This window comes from Drosophila santomea, chromosome 2L (genome assembly GCF_016746245.2).
Source record: "Drosophila santomea strain STO CAGO 1482 chromosome 2L, Prin_Dsan_1.1, whole genome shotgun sequence".
Taxonomy (NCBI): Eukaryota; Metazoa; Arthropoda; class Insecta; order Diptera; family Drosophilidae; genus Drosophila; species Drosophila santomea.
In genome coordinates this window covers 7211214-7233192 of record NC_053016.2, presented here as the reverse complement: position 1 = coordinate 7233192, position 21979 = coordinate 7211214, and the positions used below count along the sequence as shown (strand labels likewise).

The 21979-nt window shown below is 39.8% G+C and overlaps 3 protein-coding genes across 7 annotated transcripts; all 3 read right to left on the bottom strand.

Moving 5' to 3' along the window:
- Nucleotides 1-101: 101 nt before the first annotated feature.
- LOC120456391 (cilia- and flagella-associated protein 20) lies at nucleotides 102-1201 on the bottom strand. The gene is made up of 3 exons (XM_039643222.1): nucleotides 1061-1201; nucleotides 816-1007; nucleotides 102-750 (listed from the first exon to the last, which is right to left on the bottom strand). Exons 1-3 carry the CDS (start codon nucleotides 1142-1144, stop codon nucleotides 193-195), a joined length of 834 nt encoding a protein of 277 aa, XP_039499156.1. The 5' UTR covers nucleotides 1145-1201; the 3' UTR covers nucleotides 102-192.
- On the bottom strand, nucleotides 1128-2462 carry LOC120456368 (replication termination factor 2). Of its 4 annotated transcripts, none has more exons than XM_039643193.1 (3): nucleotides 2333-2462; nucleotides 2146-2275; nucleotides 1128-2083 (listed from the first exon to the last, which is right to left on the bottom strand). In XM_039643193.1, exons 2-3 carry the CDS (start codon nucleotides 2212-2214, stop codon nucleotides 1253-1255), a joined length of 900 nt encoding a protein of 299 aa, XP_039499127.1. In that variant the 5' UTR covers nucleotides 2215-2275; nucleotides 2333-2462; the 3' UTR covers nucleotides 1128-1252. The 4 variants fall into 4 exon arrangements, with proteins under 4 accessions (XP_039499127.1, XP_039499145.1, XP_039499136.1 ...); XM_039643211.2 differs by having other exon boundaries at nucleotides 2146-2262; nucleotides 2333-2439; XM_039643202.2 differs by having other exon boundaries at nucleotides 2146-2291; nucleotides 2333-2437.
- A 973-nt stretch (nucleotides 2463-3435) lies between these two features.
- On the bottom strand, nucleotides 3436-6554 carry LOC120457019 (phospholipase A1). 2 transcript variants are annotated; one of them, XM_039644188.1, is made up of 7 exons: nucleotides 6461-6554; nucleotides 6173-6314; nucleotides 4613-4761; nucleotides 4098-4532; nucleotides 3771-3975; nucleotides 3633-3709; nucleotides 3436-3561 (listed from the first exon to the last, which is right to left on the bottom strand). In XM_039644188.1, exons 1-6 carry the CDS (start codon nucleotides 6510-6512, stop codon nucleotides 3646-3648), a joined length of 1047 nt encoding a protein of 348 aa, XP_039500122.1. In that variant the 5' UTR covers nucleotides 6513-6554; the 3' UTR covers nucleotides 3436-3561; nucleotides 3633-3645. The 2 variants fall into 2 exon arrangements, with proteins under 2 accessions (XP_039500122.1, XP_039500113.1); XM_039644179.1 differs by having other exon boundaries at nucleotides 3548-3709.
- Between the last annotated feature and the right edge of the window lie 15425 nt (nucleotides 6555-21979).

Below are 21979 nucleotides of genomic sequence, written 5' to 3'. Positions count from 1 at the left end.
CGGTTCTTCGTGGGAGGCCAAAGGAAACCCATTTCAATTTCACAGAGAGTAAGCTAGAGTGCCTATGCCCCAGTTCGTTATAAAAGATGCAACACTTTGCATTATGATTGCTATGACTGGAAATTTAAAACATGTGCCACTCCCAGTCGCGTGTCAACAGAATGATAAAAACAAGCAATTATGAAACGTAACTTAATAGTAGGCCTCTTCAGTGGCCTCCGTTTGCGGAGCAGGTTCTTCGGTGGCGGGCTCTGGAGGAGCGGAGGCTGCTGGCGACGGAACCTTCTGCGGAACTGGCGGCGATGGAGATTTCTGCAGCACAGGCTCCCCCTCACTCATTGGTTCCGTTGCCTCTGGTTCCGTGTCCTTAGAGGGGCCAGCTTCCCCGCGGGCCGTGTTCAAAGGTGACGGAGGACGCGCAGTGGCCTGCACCTTGAACTGCTTCTCCGGTTTCTTCAGGTCCTTTGGCTTGCCCATCAGACGGTAGTCGTTGGGCAACTCTGCCTCTGTGTAAAGCTTATCGGCGAAGTAAATGCGTCGGATGCGTACGTTGGCATGCAGTTGCAAGGACACAGTCTCCAGATAATTGGACCCATAGGCGCGTCGCGTGAAGTCGGCCAGGTTAAACTGGATCTGGTTCCAGCCTGGTGACATGCCCATCGGCATGGCCGTGCAGAAGGGCTTCACGGAGGTCTTGCTCTGGAAATTGGACACCCGGAAGCGGCGCATGAAGCGCTGATCGTCTTGAATCTATGGAGGATATACACCATTTTGCAGCACAGTGTTTACTATAAGTTTGAAACGTTTTCACCAACCTTAACTTCGAAGCAGAAGTACTTGTGCATGTTCTTTATCAGGAGCACCAGGAAGGGCAGCTTGATGCCCAGCTGCTCCTTGCATTCGCTGGGGCAGTGTATGAACGTGGTGGACACATTCGAGCCCATGATCTCGAGCACCAGGGACTTGATGTCCTCATCGTAGATTCGCTTGATGTACCCGTTTTTGGTCTGCACAAGGAATCTTTCTGGAGATGCAGGAGCATTGAATTTAAGATACTCACATAGGAGGACCAGTTATTTAGGGGCGAACTGCCCACGCTGTAAAGCACGGTAAGGAAACCTTTTTGGTAGGCTGAACGATACATTGTCGATTGTATATATTTTTGAACTATGTGTTAGGTTTAAACGATCAGGCTTCGGACAAGTGACCCCAAGTGACTGATTAAACACGGCAAACTTTAACTTAATATAGACTAATTGTAGAATGGATTGTAGGTGACCCAGTGGGCGCGCTCTTGGTCCTTTTCGGTTTTGTGGGAGGTAAAAAGTGATTTGTAGACATCGCTGGCTTTCGGATCCTTGGCCACGCTGAAGTCGCTCTTGAGACGTTTAAGTTCGGGATCCTGCATTGCGTTAACGGCACCCAGTCGTTTGACCTGCGCAACCGCCTTGATTTTTGTGCTAGTAGTGGGCTTCTCCACGGGTGCAGACTTTGATGTCGATGCAACGGGCTCCTCTGGCTCTGCGGGCTCAGCTTTGACCTCCACCTTCTTAGCTCCCTTCTTGTCTTTCTTGGATGACTTTCGTTTGGCTGCACGCATTTCCATCTTGACCCGCATGAGCTCCAAGTCCTCGTCGTTGCCATTGAGCACCACCACGTCCTCAACGCTGTACGGAGCCTGACAAAGTGGACAAGTGCTGGCCACACTGCCCTTGATCTGTTTCAAGGCACGCTCTGACATAACGCAACCGCAGCTCCAAAGGGCCACAAAGCGAAATTTACCGGACATTTCCAGGCCAATCAGCTTGCAGATGTAAGGAGCATGTCGTGTGTCTAGTAGTCCCTCAGTTTTGTCCTCCTCGGTGAAGGCAGGATTGGGTGTGGGATTAAGCTGGCGAATGTCCTTCATGCTCTTCACGTGCGCGGCCGTCTCTGGCATGGGCTCCTTTTCCAGCAGTCGCTCAATGACGCTCTGCTTGGAGTAGAGCCTGCCCATGCCGCACATGGCGATAGGCTCCTGGAGGCTCTGCTGGGTCAAGGTGCAATGACGCCAACGAAACTCCCTCTCCGCATCCTTATCTTTCTGTGAGGTTCGAGAAATGCTATTAAGTCTGCTTATGAGCTGCTCCTATTAGGTTTACTAACCTGCTCTGGCTTTTGCTTCACGCGCACCAGCTCATCTCGCCTGGGAATAGTTCCTCCATCGCAACCCATGATTATATACCCTTATTTGAAGATTTACAAACTGTATTGTAGGAATTTCTGGTTGGGCAAACTGCAACCGATTATGACTGTTTTCAATGGTTTTTCATCTTGCGTGGAAAATACTCACTCTAAATAAACCAAACGATATAAATAACTAAATCCTTTCTTCTCGTAGTAAATGTAAAAATTGCGATATGAGCAATAACAACTCTTTCATATACACAATGTTCATAGAGATGGCAAAACACAAGACGGCTGCATCGACTACAGCGATGATTTTAGAAATCGATAACGTACAATCGATCTAATTATTGGTTTTCCTATTTTACTTTTTCGTTTATGAAACTTTTAATGAATTTATATAATATTTATATAATATTATATTTATAAATTTATATAATATTACGGCGTGTTATGACCAAGTTATGGCGAAAACGCCAATTAAAAATATCCGATTTTTTTACAACAATTTTTTTTTCAATTTTTTGATAAAAAATAATCCGTTTTTTTTCGATAGCAGTGAAAATAGTTTTCCAAAAGTGGAATGCCATACCTCGTTGAATTCGTAACAAAATTCCCTATCGATCCATGTAAATACATTGAAATGATAATTTTTTGCCATTTTTCGCAAATTTTGATGATGGTACCCCTTATCGAAAATGCAAAAATTTGTCAAATTTTTTTTCCCCGAAAACCGAAAAAACAGGGATAGACTTAGTTAGCTTTGTTTTTTAGCAGCACAAAACAGTCTTTATTTTAGCTGTGCGGTTATTTTTGCCCAAGTTATGGCGAAAACGCCGATTAAAAATATCCGATTTTTTTACAACAATTTTTTTTTCGAGTTTTTGATAAAAAATAATCCGTTTTTATTCGAAAGCAGTGAAAATAGTTTTCCAAAAGTGGAATGCCATACCTCGTTGAATTCGTAACAAAATTCCCTATCGATCCATGTACATACATTGAAATGATAATTTTTTGCTATTTTTCTCGAATTTATCGAAAATGTAAAAATTTGTCAAATTTTTTTCCCCCGAAAACCGAAAAAACAGGGATAGACATAGTTAGCTTTGTTTATTAGGAGTACAAAACAGTCTTTATTTTAGCTGTGCGGCCCAAGTTATGGCCAAAACCATCTGCATTTGTCATTTGGTCACATGGTTTTCCTATTTTATTTTTTCGTTTATGATAATTTTAATGATACCAATATTTATAATATTTAAATAATATTACGGCGTGTAATATATTGTAGCTCAATTACAGCTTTTATCTTTTGTCAGCCAAGACAGAGCCATTCTCCACTTGGCTGTTTCGAAAGTAAATGTTCGGTTGGGCCAAGCATCTGTAATGAAATGTCCGCTTAAAAGAGACCCCAAAACAATATTCCTTGAACTTATGATTGACAGCTTTATTATAGAACTAAAACCTACTGAAGTCCAGCTCCTACGCGTCCGTAAAGGGGCAGTGCTTTGCATACGGCACATCAATGCAAATGCAGCCTCGGGCGCTGAACGGAAACGGAAATAGGTTAGAAACTGATTGTATGTTGCGAGTTTCAACAAACTTACTCATCGGGGGCGTCGTTGCCTATGTGGTACTCCCTTATCAGCGATGCGAACTCGAAGGGATTCACCTTTCCGCTTACTGGCAGTCGCTTGGATCCACTGAGATTCAGGCATCCATTGGGGCACGGTACTCCCATGAACTTCTTGTGCTTGAACGTGGCAGTGGCCAAGTAGCAGATGCTCAAGAAGTGCGAGCACCGCGATTTCCCTGTTGAATATAGCGAACATTCAAATTTAATAAGCTTTTGAAAATAATAGGTTTATATATAAGATATCATAAATTAGGTTTTCTAGAAAAAGATGAGTCCAACTACTTCAATCTAGCCTTACTGATTGGATTTCCTTTGCAGAACGGCTGTATGCGTCCACCGTTGACACAGTAGTTGAGGTGCCCGTTGTTGTCCTCCTGGCCCAGGAATCCGGCATTGGTGTGGATCACCTGGATGACGTTGGCATCGTCGATGGACAACCGAAACTTATTGCTCTTCATGCGCTCTATTAGAGGCCGTGCGGGATCCAATCCAATGATGCGGTACTGTTTTCGCGTCAGGTGATTGCTGATCATGCCGCAGATGTGGGCGCCCAGGGAGTGACCCACGCATGTGATCCGCTCCGGAGCAGCACCGTAGTGGGTGAGGAAGGCGTAGATCTGGGCGGTGCACTGCGCCGTTAGTCTGGTGTTGATTAGCGAGTGGAGGTAGCACGGATAGCGGGTCAAAGGTCGCCAGTCTACGGTGATGACATTGAAATCCCGCGATAAGTAAGCTAGAAGGGGCGAATTTAAGTTATGCATATGAATTCTGATCTTACTCTATTAAAATATTAAAATAGAGAGATGCACCCACCATCCCTAAGAAATTGCAGGTGAATATCTATTGCAGTTCCATTGAATCCGTGAATTATGAAGACAGTTTCGCGGTGTTTGTTGAATCCACCTTTGTATAGGGACATTGGGTTCTTGACATTTAATGGAATTCCACGACGCGGTCCATTGCTGAAGATAATCGAAATCATATTAAATAAAATTGATTAAGTATTAATGTATATATATTTAAAAAAATGCAGAGTAGGCTAAATAAATCTAGTTTAAGAATAATAGTTTAATTAATAATAATGGTTTACGAACTTAGTACAACTAAATTAGTTTTACCATCTATGAGTAAAGATTATTATTTTAATTTATAAATAACAATACTTATACGGCCATATAAAAATGCAATTAAATTTAACTAGAACGATTGAAATTCCTTGTGTGTATAAAGCCGTAGAAACCTCTCGTGCAGCAAGCACTACTTAGTGATCTTGGTATGCTCCTAGCTTTAGTTAATCTTTAAAAATTTATAAATACAAATCAAGCTAATGATAATTAGGTGGATCAAGTGTAAAGTTTTACAACTATGAGGTGAAAAATATTAGCAATTACAAACCGAAACCGAACGGTTTCCAGAAATTCTTAACGAGACTTAATAGTTGCCAAAAGCTATTTGTAGTTCTTCTTAGAGTTCCCAGAACGGAGGTGTCAATCCGGTAATTTTCCGCTGTTATACAACAATCAATCAGCAGTCTCGAGCCTCGTAAAAGCTGGCCATCATGTAATCCCCCAGTTGTTAAATGTTACCACGGCAATTACCCGTCTGCTCTCCCAAAATGGACTTCACCAGTTGCGACTTTGTCTCGTCTCCAGAGTTGGTGGTAATCTTGCCCAGACAGGTTGGGCAAATACCAAGGAGCCATTTACAAAGCGTTTTATTGGCATTGGCCATTGAAATTGATGTCATCGCTGGCCAAGATCGGTGGTCGATGTGGAAAAAGCAGGCCTCCTTTGGCAAAAGCATCTCATCCTTAGTGGGTCAGTGGCTGGTTTCGAGAAACGAGTTGCCCGCCTATTGAATGCACTCTTATTTTTTTTCCCGCTTTTTGCCAGTTAATATCCTTATGGTTGCACAAGTGCACTGCGACAAGTGTTTCGGCAGTTGACACACTAACCGAGTCAGAAATTCCCGTTGCCTAACACCTGAGGAACTTTCTCCCCCGCCAGCGACTAAATTATAAACATAAATCAAACTTTCGGGTTGTAAAAAGAGAAAAGGTAAAATTAAAAAGAATATATAAATTTATAAGCAAGCACTAGTGCTTTTGCTAACTCTAACCTCAATTTTTGAAATAGGCAATAATAATTTTAAGCATCAAAACACATCTTTAGTACTTTACTACTACTTATTTTTACAAACATTTTATTTGAGCATTTTATGGACCTAATACCAAAGAAAATGAAAAATTCACCGCTAAAACTTGCCTTTGCTCCAAACAAAAAAAAATCACTTCGGGATTTTGAAATATTTTTCTCATTATTTCGAATTTAATATTAAAAAGGAAGTGGGCTTGCTAAATCCAATATAACTTACGGAGCATACAGACGGTGATCGATATGTGGACTGGGACAATAGTTTTTGTCTCGCAGAAAACAGCGTAAGACATTTAAGTCCAAGGCTCCACTGTTTCGCAGATTCTTCCAATCCATTTGGCTTAGGAGCAAAGTTTGTGCATCTGCAATTGCATTTCATCTTAAATTCTCTGCCCTTGCATAAAATACTTCAAAATGTAAATGATCGATCAAAAACTTAATATTTTTGGTAATTACTTTTTAAATCTCGATCAACACATTTGAAGGTTGTAAAATTCAGGTATTTTACCTTTGGCAAAGAGTGAGAATATGCAAAGCACGAAGATTTGTTTCATTTTCATTTGAACTTTAACGTTTTGTGATTTTTTCTTTATTTATTTAAAATGGTAATTAAAGCCAAAATATCAATTTAAATGGTTAATTTTGGTTGTTTTCACATCAGACATATTTCATCATCATTTAGCTCATAATTGAGATTGTTATTATCTCATGCATATAAAGTTATTTATATATTGCCAAATTTTTAAAATATTTCAAATTTCACTTAAAGGCACCGCCACATTTTTCTTTAAGCCAATTAAAGCAATTAAATTATTCATTTACTGATTTGTTCACGAAATAATTCGGGTGTTTATATACATTTAATAATGAGTTATTTTCCTTGAGGATACTTGGTTTTCCTCTTTGCGAGTTTTCATCGCCTTTCACATATTTCGAATATTTAAACCAGATTCCACGCGCTTTCCCGTTTAAATTGACAACTGGCACTCCGATTACATGTTTTTTTAATTGATATCCATTTGTGTTTGCCAAGCGATTTCATTGTAATCCTTTGCATTGAAATTAGCAATTTTGATTTTTTCGCGAGCAATCCGCACCACGTCTTGCAGATTCGCGTTGTGCGCGGCAAATGCGCTGCAAATTCACTGCAAAAGCGCGAAATGCGCAGCCAAGGAAAACGCAGCAGACGCCTGCAGAAGCAGCAACCGCAGCAGCAGTAGCAGCAACAACAGCAACAGGTGCTGCTGCAACAGCAGCAACAGTAAAAACAGGCCTAAGAATGGCTCAGCCCACCGCCTGTTGCCTTGACTTTGGCCAACTCCGACTCACAACGTGAACGACTTTGGCTAATATCTGTATAATGTTGCTGCTGTTTTTGCTGTTGTGTTGCCTTCATTGTTGATGCAATTGCTTTTGCTGCCTGGCGACGTCTATGAAATGAAAATCCATGACACACGCAACGCTGCACTGATTTTGATTATGAGTTTTCGGTTGGAAATGGGTGCTTTCGGTTTCGTTTCCCAGCTCAATGCCATTGCCTTTTCATGGTGTCTGCCGTTTGTAATTCATATGTTTATTATTTACATATCATTCGCATTTAATGCAAATTCTTGTAATTTTATTCGACGACAATTGCCAAGTTTGTTTCCTAAGTCATTCGTTTTAGCTAAGCGATTGTGTAGTTTTATCAGATTTTCATCTTTTTGCTGCCTAACCAGCCTTTCATATTGCCCTCGTTTCGTGGTCCAAGGCCAAGAAAATGAAAGGGGCGATTTCAGGGATAAAATGGGATCATTTATAAGGCTAATCTGCATCGCAGAAAAGTGAAAGATTGGGATGCTTTTTTTTGGCTAGCGTGGTAAGCCTGTAGGTATTTGAAAATAAATTCGCTTTAGAGGTCTTGCTGCATATTGACTTTACAGAAGCTTTGCTTATTTAAAAGACAAAACTAATATATGTATAAAATACTTCAATTATTAAAACCTAAATTAAATTGTTTATAATGCACTACTTTGGTTAAGATGAACACTGGTTTTTATGCTTATTCTTAAGAAACTTTGTGTAATGTCTTTTGATATATTTTTTATTCTTATTCTTTCCGATCTGAATAGTCTTAAGCACTGGTGTAAGTCACATAATCATTTCAAATGCAATATTTTCTATTTCTAACTTGTTTTTAAGCATTTTTGTTACTTTCACATTTCTCACTCTACTTACCTTGTAAAAAGCTGATAATCTATAAACCGCTTAGGGCACGTTTCCCATAATAAAATGTGACAGTTAAGTGGATTCAGGTCGAAGTTTCCATTGCGCAACAAGAATTGCAGTGCCTCTCTGTGGTATTTGGCTATAAAAAAGGAAACCAGCTAAGCACACAAATCACAATCCTTATCAGCGATGCGATCTTCTTCTCTTACAAGCCTTCGTGACGGGGTTTAGGGAAAGTAGCGATAACAGCAGTACGATAATGCCCGTCAGCATTTTGTCCATGTGAACTCCGCATTTAAATTGGTATCACGGAGGAGTCCGCGACACATCGTGTTAAATGGAAGCCGTCTAATTGAATGAGCTACTCGCATCGGCAACTGCCAAACTAAGGAGCCAAGAGCTTTTAAAAGCTGCATCCGCACTAGAAAATGGAAAACGAATGAAAATCGCCGAAAATTGACACTCACGAACGACCCGGCGCCATCAGTGGAATGGGTGACATTGCTTTGTGGGGAGGCACCAGGCGGTTGTTTTCATATTTCGGTCTCGTGTGCACAGAAGTTGCGTGTAACCGAACCTCGATTACCATACCATCAAGTGCACTGAGGAAAATGGAGAAGTCTTTTCAGAAAGTTGAAAAATAATATCATAGTTAAGACAAAGAAGTATATAATATATCTCAAGTGAGCACTGTATACGCATTTCATCAAAAAAACATCCTAATAAACGAAACTATTATTAGAATTTTCATTAATAACTGAAATATATAAATATTTTAAGCCCCATGGTAAGCATTTATGTAAGTTTAGAGCGAGTCGATTGAATCGATTATAATAATAAAAAAATCACTTTTTCATAAACGGTATGAAACCTATTAATTTTGGTAAATTAAATCGTAAATAAGTTTTGGAAAAGCTTATATAACTATTTAATAGTATAATAATAATAAACATTTCCTCTAATTTTACACTTAATCAAGGCATATTTTTTGGGGTGTAATATTGTTGACTGGTGTGATGGCGTTTCGCAATTGTCTATATATTCATAAACGGCCATTGATTGCAACATTTGGCCACCTGCAGGCTCCTCTATTCACAGCAATAAAGAATAAAAATAATTAAAAAAGCTTAGCATTTTTAAATAGCACACAAATAAATTGTTTAATAGATTCGATAAGTGTTGAGAGTATGGCAATGATCTTAAAAAATAGCAAACGCTATCACGCCACATTTCTATTCGAAATTTAATAGATCAATCAGATCCAAGTCTCGCAGCAAAAGAGTTGCGAAGTATTTCTTAAAATTGTAAGGTTTTAAATGAAATTAAAAGACTTTTAAAAAACCTATATACCTTTTCAAGTGCAGCGTTGATTTACAATTAAGAAAGTCCAACGACCTCCACCTTTGAGTCCAATTTAAAAGTCAGGCCAAACAATTTCCCTACACCTTGAATAAAAAAGTGGGCAGCAAGAGCGACAGCACTTAATTCTGACCACGAGAGGGAAACAGATCTGAGTTAAGGAAAATAGGGGGCCCAAAATGACATCAAACGCTTTTTCTACCGGCAGACGGCGATTTTCCAAACGAAAGTAAACAACGTTGAGGTAGCGGCTAATGCATCTAATTGAAAGTAATGAGCTCGTTGCCCTACAACACCGCGAAACGGGGCTAAAGTCAACTGGAGGCAGCCAAAATGTTTTTCATGGGTTTTTGATATAGTCAAGGCATTCGAAGGAAAGAAAAATACATACATATAATGCAAATGAAAATGAAAACGGAACCGCGGCACAGGTAAAAAAACTTTAGACACATTTTCCCCTCTATTCATGTTGCAGTTTGTTGCTCTATACATTTATTGGCTATAAAACAATAACTGATCAGGGGTTGCACTATATTAATTTAATATTCATCAAGGGCCAAAGAGAATGGCTGTAAAAATATTTGTCGCTTCCCAAAGAACAATAATAAGAGCTATATTTTTGTTTCAGTTGCTTACTGTAGAAGAGAGTGTATTTATTATTCGAGTTCGCTCCTTCATTTTTGGTTTTTACATTTGTTTTCATGGTTACAGATCCCAGCCAATTTGCTGTTACTACATCTTTGTGCAGTTGGTGTAATGCCTTGAATTGTTCATTCATCTGGTTGCGGTTGGCGAAGAATAGGTGCCAATTGCATAACATTTTTCCAGACTGCACTGATACGAACTAGTTATTATTAACACCCCGATTTTATCCACCTGCTACTGCCTACTTGGCTAAAATATAACCCTTTTAATTATTACTCGAAATTTGATCAAAATCTGCCTAATTGCCTCGCCAATTAAATGTTTTGCAATTGGTGAAGTACTTCATTCCGATGCGGACTTCAATAATATTTTGGTTGGCAATTAATTAGATTACAAATGAAACAGTTTTTGCATTTTTTTTCGCATACTACACATATTGCTGATTAATTGTCCATAACGAATTTTGGCTTCATTCACTCACATAATTTACCCATAAAGTTTGCCAAATTATGGGGCGTAAAGCCGGATGGATGCTTCCGTATAATTTACAGAAGTGCACGTTTTAAAAAACAAAGAAAACGAAAATACATCAAATAATATAAAAAATGCACAAACCTTTTACTTAATAACACAGTATTACTAAACTATTTATCTATCTACGAAGATATAACAAAAATAAGAATTATAACATATTGATGTTTTATATAATTTTTATAAAATCTCAACTTAAACATTAAATCGCAAAACAGCATGCAGTCAATGGTGCAGAACCTTACTAAATATTAACATAAGTTGTTAACAGAAAGCTTACCGAGTACCACAACCAGCTAACAGAGTTTTATTCCAAAATCACAATACCTTAAATAAAGAAATTTACCTAGTATTTGTGTAAGGTGGTTATACGAGTTTAATAACGTAAATATATTTTTTCATCAGCGAGCCTATTTTACAAAAAGCGCCCAAAATAAAAACGAAATTAAATCGAAAGGATTTAATTTTGTTAGTAACTGCCCTCACAGCAGTTCCCCTAAAATCCGAAATCCCTAAAAGAAAGTCCTTGAAAAATTTTTTTTTTTTAATATTGCAGCTTTGCCGAAGAACGATATAACGACTTAAGTTTTAAAATCCCTAAAATACTTTTTCTAGCCAAGTTACCACATTTCCTCTTCAATTGATGGATTTTTTCAATTCAATTGAATTTACTCTTGAGCAGTTATATAATCTTCCCTTAAATGACGAAATCGAGAATGGAATTCCACTGAATCGGTTCATTACTTATGCAAGTCGCAATCAATTTTCAATTTCTTGCCTATTCCCAACAAACTCAATGGAAAATAATCAGAAAAGCTTTGCCTACTTTCGAATAGTTTTAAACTTGGGCAGAACTTACGATGCTTTTCAGCGAGTCTAATCAAAATGGGCCATAAATTCCGGGAAAACCGAGGGGAAGTGGAAAATTGCTCCTTGCTTTGTTTTTGCTTCGGCTTTTGCTTTGGCGCAACTTTACTAATTAATTGTGCACTTGAGAATTTTTGAGCAAACTGTGAAACTTAGCTGCTACGGCACAAAATATCCATTGGGAATGGCAGGCGGAGTGTGTGAGGTGTTTGGCACTGGCAAAGTTGACGAGTAAATAAACTAACAATTTTTCATACTTAATTAACAAAATTGTTTTAATACTCCATCTCCATCACAATCACCATCACCAGCTTCCCCAGATTCCCATCTCCATACCCTTAGGAGCTGCCAAGTGAGGCGTTAAGCGGCGGCGATGCCGTCAACATTGGCAAACTGACTGAATGACAGACTGGCTAAATGACTGCACAAACAAGCCCCAAGTACGTCGGGCGCACTGGCTGGAGTACGGCAATAATTAAACTTGTCACAGTACACCTGGCACTGGAAAGGGCGGCGGCCAAAAGGATAGAGAAGTCGCTCTGGAAGGATGGATCCTGCAGCCTATGAGCAAAAATTCCTAGGTGTGCGAGCTCAAGCTGGTTTATGATGCAGTTGAAGATACAGGGAAACAAATTAGTTCTTTTAGTTTCCCTAAAATAAATGGACATCATTCTTTTACATCAACAAACTAAATGGTTACAGTCAAGGTATAGTTTCTATAATTTTTTTAAATAAACATTTCTTTCTATAGGATGAACATAATTTAATAATTTAATCCTATTAAGGCTGAAAATTAAACTTATTTTTAGTTTAGGTTACGCAGCCTTAACTCATCCTTATTTGTTTTTCACTTGAAGACTCAGATGCTTTGAAGCCACAAAAGCGATCATTTCCATTTTATTGCAAGTAACTCTTGGATTAACATATAAAGCAGTTTGTTTGTCCGTGCTGGGCACTTGGCCCAACGATAAATTGCAAGTTTTGGAAAAGTGCAGCGCATAGCTTATGAATTGCATTACAAAGTCGCATAAATTTTCGCATTCGCATTGCAGCAAAGTATGCGCAACAAATCGTTTTGGCGCCGAAATGCATTTATCATGAGCAGCAAGTCGCGTTCATTGCGCAAATTCAATCTGATGTCAGGAAACGCGAGAATTATGAGCTCAGCCTCAGCTCAGCGGTTGCTGTGGGTGTTTTGGGTGGTGCTGTGGGTGTTTTGGGTGGTGCTGTGGGTGCTATGGGTGGTGCTGTGGGTCTCCCGTGGAGATGGCGTGAAATGTCTCGGCTGAATTATGCGGATGCTTTGACAAGCTCTTTTTCCGCTCAGCTTCCATTGACTTTTAATGGCCTCGCCTCGCATTATTGAGATTTACAGTTTGCGGATTTATTGGCTATCTGGAAATGCTTTATGGCAGTCACTGTGGCTGGTTAAAGGAGGCAAGGTGGAAAGAAAACGCGCAGATTAAGAGTGACTGCTGATATTGAAATTGTATATTGGGCAGGAAAATTAACTTTAAAGGGAATAAACTATAAACTGTCAAATTTACTTAAATACCTTTAAGTTCTTTACTCTTCCGGCTCAATTAGGATAAAGCCGACCCCAGTTCAATCTAACTCAACATGAATTTACGACCTTCGGTCGCTTTCCACAAGTCTATTGCCAACTGATTTATACAAGTTAATTAACACTTTTGTTGGCCTACCCCCAAAAATACAATGTCTGCCGATGCTATTCATAATATGAACAAGCGGCATATGGGAAGGACCTTTATTTCGCACAGCCTCATCTCCCGTCCACCTATGTCAACAAAAGGCGACCAAAAAGGACAATTAAACCCTTTGAAAAAAGCCAGGGAGCAGACAGAGCGAAAGCAAATATAAACAAACACGGAACAGCAAAATTTGAACAGAGTTGTGAAGGTCAGGCCACAAAACCCCCCTGGAAGGACAACGATTTATTGGATATTGTCGCTGGATTTTCACAACATTTTATCGCCTCCAGACGGACAGATAAACGCAATAAACAATTGCCGGGCTACAAGACGAAGGTACTGGCTGCTGGGTGGCAAGCATATTTAGACTTTTCTTAAGTAAATTATTGCTGAAATCGACAGGCAGACAGCAGGCCCGGAAGCTCAAATGGGCGCAAAAATGTCATTAAATGGCAGCCAGGACAGGCGGCCCTTCCTTCCAACCCATTCACATCCATCCTGTTCCTGGAGAGCGGGAAAGTTGTTGTTTCCGTTTCCGCCAGAGTTGAGGTCCTTTTGAAATCCTGGCTACAACGCAACGACAACTTCTCATCGTCCTCCACACCGTCCTCGTCATCGTCATCGTCGTCGTCATCATCTCTGTGTGCCCTCTGTCTTTTGGGCTGAAGCTCATTTGCGAAGTTGCCGCTGCAAATATTTGCTTAGCCCTTTTGCACCCGGTCCAAACGATTACCGAAGATCCGCAGAGTGAGGCTCGCTTGTTTATTTTCGTTAGAAATTTGCCCAACTCGATATGGCGACACTTAACCCTTTAATGACTGCAAAGCTGTTGCTATTTTGTCATTCTGTTTTCAATGTTATGTGCCTGCATTTGTCAGATTAGAATGTCTAAAATGGTAAGGCAGTTTTATTTATTTCACAAAGTGATGAGGAAAAATTACTAGAACTTAGTGTGGAAGTAGTGTTGCATTAAACTATTAAGAAAGTTGTAGTTCTTGTCCTGGTTCTTGCCAGGTGACATTTTCTCCTTAAGGCAGTTCCAATGCATTTCTGAAATGAGGGGGCAGTTTTTAGATCGCCATTTGAGGAAATGCATTGCCATCGATTCGCTGGGAATACTGCATCCATTTCCCTTGTTCTTCACAACATACTGGGAAGGCTTAATGATTCCTCGTGGAGCTTTGCACCCAGAAGCTTAAGGTAAAGGATATGGAGGAATCCGGCCCACCTCCGGTTATCTGAGCACAGAAATATCCTGCTCCATGATGAGCTGTGAGCAATGGCTGCTGTTTGTGCTATTTTAATAAAGTTCTCTTAACCTCCTGCAACTTAATCTTCTTCAGCAATACACTCGAAAATACTAACAAGACTAATCAGCATGAGAAACTTTTAAAGGGCTGTCCTATTTTTAACTTATTGACACAGTTTTGAATTCCTATTTGGGTCACAAGTTTAGTTGATGTTTACATTGTAGGATAATATAAGTCAGGCTTATTATTTAGGTAATAAATAATTTTCTTCTTTATACTTAAACTCTTAACTAAAATATCAATTTTTAAGGTTTTCATTTTTTTTAAGGTTTCAGTTATACTTGCATAAAAGTGTAGTTTAGCCCAAAGCCGTTGGCTGAAATTTTGAGAAGTAGTGAAGAAAAAATAGTTTACCTTGGCAACACGGTAAAGAACAAATTGCCTGCAACTAAACATAATGGTTAAACAGACACCTGCTCAAGGCTCCACTCCACTCAAGGAAAATCACTTGAGCGGCTCCGCCGGAGGTCCCAAGCTCCCACGCTCTGCCGTTTCAGGTCCGTGGTCCTTGGTCCTTGGGCCATCGTCCTTATCGCGCCAGTAGACATCACCCAGCAGATTCCGACCCCCTCAACATAATTTGCTGTGGTTTTGCATTTACTTTGCATCTCGAGCGTGCTTGAGGCAAAAACAAAACCTAAAACGTTGCTACACAGAGAGAAATTTTCTTCGCTTTTCTTTGTGGTTAAATGTAATTCATTTCTAAAACTAATTTCGAGACACTTCCACACAAACTCGGGCATTTATCAAAAATATTAACCAATACATTGATCAATTACTATTAAACAAAATAATAAAATCAAAATTGAACTTTTATATAAATTGATATAAAAATGAACTTGAAAATTCATATTAACTTCTACCTTATAAATCATTTTAAATGAAAAACTGCGCTTAAGCTAGAGTCCCAGTTTTTTGTGTAGCAGCGGTTCAAGGAGCAGCTCAGCAGCATTAGCCTGGCTCCTTGGCTCAGCTGCAGCTGCAGCTTCTTCTTCTTCTTGCGCAGCTCCTTGCACTTCCGTTTCCGGCAGCCCTTTGCCGCTCGTCCTTCGCATCTCACTTGACTCAAGCGTTTCAGTTTGTTGGCTTTCGTCTTGCCGGCTGCATTTTCATCCTGTTTGCAATCACTCCGCCTCCGTGGTCCTTGCGGTTAGCTTCTGGGGGAGAATCCGGGGGAGAAGAAAAGGATTTAGGGACAGCGACTGCTGCCTCAGCTTGTTTTTCGGGTTTGTTCTGCGTTGTCCTGTTGTTTTTTTGTTTCCTTTGGGTTTTTTAACTTGCTTGCCATTTGCACAAACATATGCGCATACTTAATTCGAAATTGTTTTTCCTCGGCTAGGGATTTGAATGGCTCAAGGGGCACTGGGAGAAAGGTGAACAGAAAAAGCCTAAGGCTGAAAAAACTCATACGTTTTCTGCAGTTTCTATACTTTTCCATATGTTCCTACTTAGATGGACGTTAGTGTTGGCTGTATAAATTGAACAAAAACAGCTATTATAATTATAACATTTTATACTTTCTGTGTGTCACGCTAGGTGTTCATAGGAAGGTAATAAAATAAACCTTCCTAATGGTTAGATAATCTGTTGAACGGTTCTATTTAAAAATAGGTAATTAAAGTGGTCGAATGAAGCAGCTGCCGATTTCTTGAAGTGTAAATGCGTTTCTGCATATAGTTACAGCCTGGCAGCTTGGCTTGTACCCACTTTGGAAACTTAACTACACGCGTTATTTGCACAGCAAGTTGGAGCTCATTTACACGACGAGTAGAACAAACCAAACCAAGTGGGAGAAGGCAGTCAGTCGAGGATGCCACCTCCTGGAGAAAGGGGATATGACTTTTGCGAAACTATTTTTACTCAGTTTTTAATTTAATTAGCACTCAATTTGCCAGCCTCTCACATTTGGCGTCTGTGTGTGCTCACTTTGCCCCATTAGCAGAATAGGGCGGTGGCAAATATGATTTCCAACTTGTGTGCTTTTCGCTTTTCTTTGAGGAAAGCGGAAAGTTCTGCCTTGCCTCATATTAATTAATCGCATTAAAATGATTTGCATTCGCCGTGGAAAATGCCAGACTTTTGTACTTTGGCTGCCAAGGGGGTGTGGGCCCTCCTTTAATTAAATCCCATTTTTTAATTGTTAACTGTTGGTGTGTCAGGTGAGCAGGGGAATTCCTTTGGTAGCTCGGACTTAGTTGGAAATCACCCTGGGTGATTGATGGTCCGGGCTTTGGGCACGCCAATCTCCGGGGATAAAGATTGCTGGACAGAATATGTTGACACAGGTGTAAGTCGCCTGCCACTGCAATTGTATATCTAATTCCTCTAAATGAGTTTGGTGTTTCTTGGGGACAAAGATAGATTTGTATTTGTGAGCCTGACTTGTACATTTATTTTACTTCGTATTTAGAAACTCTTTCTTTCAAATCGGGCTTACCTTCTTACAGTAAGTTTTCTTGGACATCAACGTTATAGTCGGCAAAAGAAGATGCTTCACTTTTTAATGAGCAAGTTCTTTGTGTTTTCTAACTATTGCCAATTTGCGACCGTCCGTGAAAATTCAATAAATTCCGGAAAAATGACTTATGCGTGGTATCTTGCCTGTTGCGGGCTTGCCGCTTCTGGCCATAACGTCAACACATTTTTTATCGGCTTAGCCGGTTTTGTTTATGGCTTTCTCTCGCTTCGTTGGCAGGAGGTAAAAAATAAAAACATGGTGCACTTGTAAGGAATGAGTTAGGATTTTTAGTCAATTTTTAGTTTTTTACAACGCAAACTTATACTCTTATGCTTTCGAACGTAAATATAAAAACTCGTAAAGTCTGCTTTTTAAAGTGTGAAATCTTTTGCCGTTATAATTTTTTTAGCCTTTACAGTCTCTTTGGACACCACGACGTATACGTAACGGCTGTACCATGCCGATTCTGGATAGAATTCAATTCAATCGCACAGATATAAAATCTTTCCAGAAGTTTTTAAAAGTGTTGCCCAGAGCTTTAAGAAGAAATATCAGCTCTCATTTTGCAATTGCCCCTCAGTTGCCATCATTATGAGTAATGTTTGTTGACGTAATCAAGGTGGAATGGAATCCTGATAAGTACTTTCAATTTTTATTCGCAAAGGCAGGAATTATGTTACGGTAACAAACCGGTTCAATGACTTCCGTTTCCAAGCAAACTTGGCCACGCTTTGCTGTTTTTAAAAAGTTTATTCCCTGCATTTGCAGCGGACGTTTCTTGATAACTTACAGCCCTTGGAACTCGTGGCATGTGAAACGGAACTGGATTACATTTATTGTGCCAATATTGTGGAGAAAACTCGGCTCTCGGCTCATATAAATAAAAAGCCAATTAAAATACAGTAAAGCCTCGCAACAACAACAGCAGCACAAACAAAGAGCAAAAGCCCCATCATGAAAGTTTAAGGAGAATCATGAAAGGAGTTTAACTTTTATGACGGTAAGCCGGCTGCATCGGGTGGCCAAGGATTATGGTTCATTTAATTGTGTACAATGCACATCGAAATTATATTAACAACGATGCCGGAAACATCCGGAGTCTGAGTGTGGAAAAAGTTGGGTCAATTAAATCATTTTGAAGTGGGAATAAAATTAAATGGGAGTGATGTGTTTGGTACTCAACAAATTTAGTTCTGTACCAACTTCAATAGATGTATTTTATGTCTATCTCTATATTATTATAAATTAACAACCTAATTTAAATTATATTTACGTGCATTTCCCTAATTTATTTAATAATTTTGATTTATAAGTTGAATTTTCTGTTGAATTTTGTTGAAACTATATTTTATATAGAATACCACTTGGCTCACTGACTCTGGCTCTGGTGCTGATTTTGCAACGCATTTTTCTGAACCAAACACTGCCATTTTGACAATGGCTCCATCCAATGCGTTTACATTGCTGGTTTGGACTTTAAGTTTGGCACATAACTCCCCCGCCTGTCGATGTCGTTGCTATCGCTCTATTCTCCGGAGCTCTTCAGCTCTCCAGTACTGATTCACCCTGTCAGTTGGCCAACAAAAAGGAGCTAGAGCTACGGACATGGCCTGCTGCTGAATGATAACAACAAGCCGCAATGGGAAGCGGTATGGAGCTGTGGCAATTAATCTTTACAATGGCGAACATGCGAAATGGAGTTCATAAATCCCAAGTCACGCTACACGACACCGAGAATAGAGATTTGGAGTGGGAACTCGGTACTTGACTTGCTTTTGGGCTTACAATAGTAGTTTAAACCCAAACTGGTTTCTACTGAACCAGAGCTGTGCAAATTGCGGATTAGCCGTCAAAAGGTAGAGTGAAACAATTAGGAATAATGTTCATTTTGCAGAGCATCTTCTTAAACCCCAAGCACATGGTTTTTAAACTTTTTTGAAAAGCTTAACATTTGCCATTTTCCAAGACAAATGTATATTTATACGAATGAAAGGGCACACCATGCCGATGGAGAGAAAGGAAGAGTAATAGCCATGGTAATGCCCTGATATATTAGGGTAGACAACGTCTACAGTGCGTATGAGTAATAATGCGGCAATAGATTTATGGCAAATGGCAACCGAGTGCCTCCGTATAGTATAGTATAGTATGTTTGCGCTTATGTCTGTATAAAAAAATGCATATAAATATCACATTTGTGTGCGATTTATTATGGCCAAGGCGATGGCCCGATCCTGTTATCCTTTCCGCCAGCGAAATTAGCTCATTTGTCTTATTTTATGCCGGGTTAAAAAGAACACTGCGGCTCAAAAGTGCCGACGACCGACTAAAATTACGAGACGCTCTTCCTGCTCCGATGGCAACTTCAAATGTTATGTCTGCGGTTAGGTTGTGTTTATCCCCATTCAGATGCCCCTGCTAATCCCCTTTTGCATAAATCAACAGGCGTTTTAGGGCTGCCAAAAGGTCGCCACCCAAGTGAACTTTGCTCCGCCGGCTGTGCTCCCGTTTTACGGTTCCAATTTATTGGGGTCAACCGCCGGTCACACTGACCATGTGCACATTCCAGATGCTCGCCTCTTGTGTGCTTTTATAAAAAATTCATCCGATTGCCTTCATTTCAAATCACAACTGATAATTGGACCGAAGGCAATTGCCAGCTGAGCGCGCTTCCTGAACCTGCGCTGAATGTAGATGTGCGTATTGAACCTTTTTAAGGGAATTATTGCCAGAAATAATGTGCAGGTACTTGAAATGCTAATTTGTTTTATTTATGTACAATTTTTAATATTGAGCTGCGTTTAGATACAAATAAACTTGAAATTCTTAGTTTTAAATGAGTTAATAATGTCAACAGTAAAAAAATGGTGGTGTGTTTCAGAAGTGCTGTAAAAATAATATCAGAGCATTTATTTATACTTATTCTGCCACATCATTAGATTTTGTTTCTTAAACTTATTAGGACAAGTATAATACAAATTAAAATCTTCCTAAATCGACGAAACAGTTACTAAGTAGAATTTTATTTGGCAAGCTTAGCAGTTACGAAATCATTATTCCTGACATCCTGCAAGTGGCCACAAGGTTGGAAAAATATGCGTCTGCTGGGCAAACAACTGGAAGTACCCATCGAGTAAACTTCATTTCCAACAAACTCCGTTTCTAGGCTTTTGAACGATCTGAGCAGGAAACTCTGGTTTGCCAGAAGGGCATAAAAAGGCGGCAACACAAAACTGCCGGCGATGTCTACGACTTTTTAAGTTTTCGCAGACTTGGTCGAATAACAGCTGCATCAAAAAAAAATAAAAGAATAACAAAAAATCCTATAAAACTCTTTCGTGTACATAGTTTTTAGCACATTCTTAGCATTGCATACTTATTCTGACTTCTTAACTGAATTTTACGAAGGCAAAGTTTATTCAACAAAAAAAAAATAGGAAATATGTTTTCAACACGGAACTTGTTAATTTTCCGCTGCAAATCTGTCAACTTTTTTGGCTGACTCTGCAGAAAAAATTCAATGGCAAGTGACAAAGTTTCTGCAGCAAACTTTTTGCATATTCTTCGAGTAGGGGACTCAACTAGGCTCAAATGCCAGGCCTAATTAAAAGTCTAGACTCCAGGGCGACTTGTTCATCTCCATTGTCGATTTCGATTCCGATCTGACCATCCATTAACCGCAATTTCCAATTAATCAACTGGCGGGTAATGCACCCGCAACAACATGGCCAGGAAAATGCACATGGGCCATGCAAATGTTATAAAGTTAATTGCCATCGCTGGCCATTTGCCGGCCAAATCCCCTGGCCAACTCGCAATTGGGGTTGTCCTTTTGTGCCAGTGGTCCAAACATTGGCTATTCCATGTGTGAGCTTTGTTGCTAGATAAAACTTCGAAATGAAAAGCAGATGTGCCGTGGGTCGTCGACCCCTCCTTTCATCGCTTTGCAATCCACGGGAAATGCACTTAAGGCAAGTCAGAATGTGTGGCCAAGCACTCATTTTAAAGACTTTTATGTCTAAGCACAAATGACTTTTAATGGAATTGGTTATTTCGTAATATGTTTAAATAAAATGTTAACGAAGGAGTACCTTGCGATTGGAAAGTTAATTGAGCGATGTTAGTATTGAGAGATGAAAAAGGTCTTCCAAAGTAATAGAAATTTTAACAAACATATAAAAGGGTGCATTTAATACTTTTGTTGTTGAAAAAAAAGAAACAAACTGACTGAACTGAACTTGCAAGCCGCAGTTATTACTGACGGAGGTCAAAGGGTCTCATACAACCAAATCTAAAATCAACCACTGGTAGCTACTGCCAAAAGAGCTCTACTCATACGTGCACCGATCGTTGTTGCACAGTTTATGATTCCGGCTGAAAAACCACAAAATTAATTGCATGTCATTAGCAGGAATCTATTAAAAGCCCGGAGCGATGCGGAGCCAGCAAAAAGCAGCGGTGGCTTAAATACCTTGGCTACCAAACAAACGGACAGACAAACAAACCGGTGAGTTACCCAAACCTCTAAATCAAACATTTATCCATTCACACACGCAGAATTGCAGTTGCAGATTGTGCATTTACATGCCCGAAAGTATGCAGTTCGCAGTAAGTGCACAGATACCAGGTCGAAAGCCCTCAAAAGCGAGCTCATTGGACTGGGCCCCGTCCATTTGGCTAAGCCGCCATCGCAACATTATCGACCACGCCCCCAGCCACGCCCAGTCGCCCACGGCAACCTCTGCGAGCATGGGAATACTAATGTCCAATGATTAAATTTTAATTACCGTGCAGCAATCGAGTTGGCGCCCGTTTCGATTACACCTCATGCTCCGCCATCGGAACTTTTGTGGCAGTATCTCCATCTGAAAACAGCTCGTTTTTCATCCTTTTCTAGGTGATCAATGGAGGAACGGCTGAATGCATCGTTGCCGCTG

Excerpts from the sequence above, each read along its gene's own strand:
- LOC120456391 (XM_039643222.1), bottom strand. The coding sequence starts at position 1,144 with ATGTATCGTTCAGCCTACCAAAAAGGTTTCCTTACCGTGCTTTACAGC. Across the intron at positions 1,008-1,060 it reads TAAATAACTGGTCCTCCTAT|ACCAAAAACGGGTACATCAA; the intron begins GTGAGTATCTTA and ends TTCCTTGTGCAG. Across the intron at positions 751-815 it reads ACTTCTGCTTCGAAGTTAAG|ATTCAAGACGATCAGCGCTT; the intron begins GTTGGTGAAAAC and ends TATCCTCCATAG.
- LOC120456368 (XM_039643193.1), bottom strand. The coding sequence starts at position 2,214 with ATGGGTTGCGATGGAGGAACTATTCCCAGGCGAGATGAGCTGGTGCGC. Across the intron at positions 2,084-2,145 it reads TGAAGCAAAAGCCAGAGCAG|AAAGATAAGGATGCGGAGAG; the intron begins GTTAGTAAACCT and ends CGAACCTCACAG.
- LOC120457019 (XM_039644188.1), bottom strand. The coding sequence starts at position 6,512 with ATGAAAATGAAACAAATCTTCGTGCTTTGCATATTCTCACTCTTTGCC. Across the intron at positions 6,315-6,460 it reads ATTCTCACTCTTTGCCAAAG|ATGCACAAACTTTGCTCCTA; the intron begins GTAAAATACCTG and ends ATGCAATTGCAG. Across the intron at positions 4,533-4,612 it reads CCTGCAATTTCTTAGGGATG|CTTACTTATCGCGGGATTTC; the intron begins GTGGGTGCATCT and ends CGCCCCTTCTAG.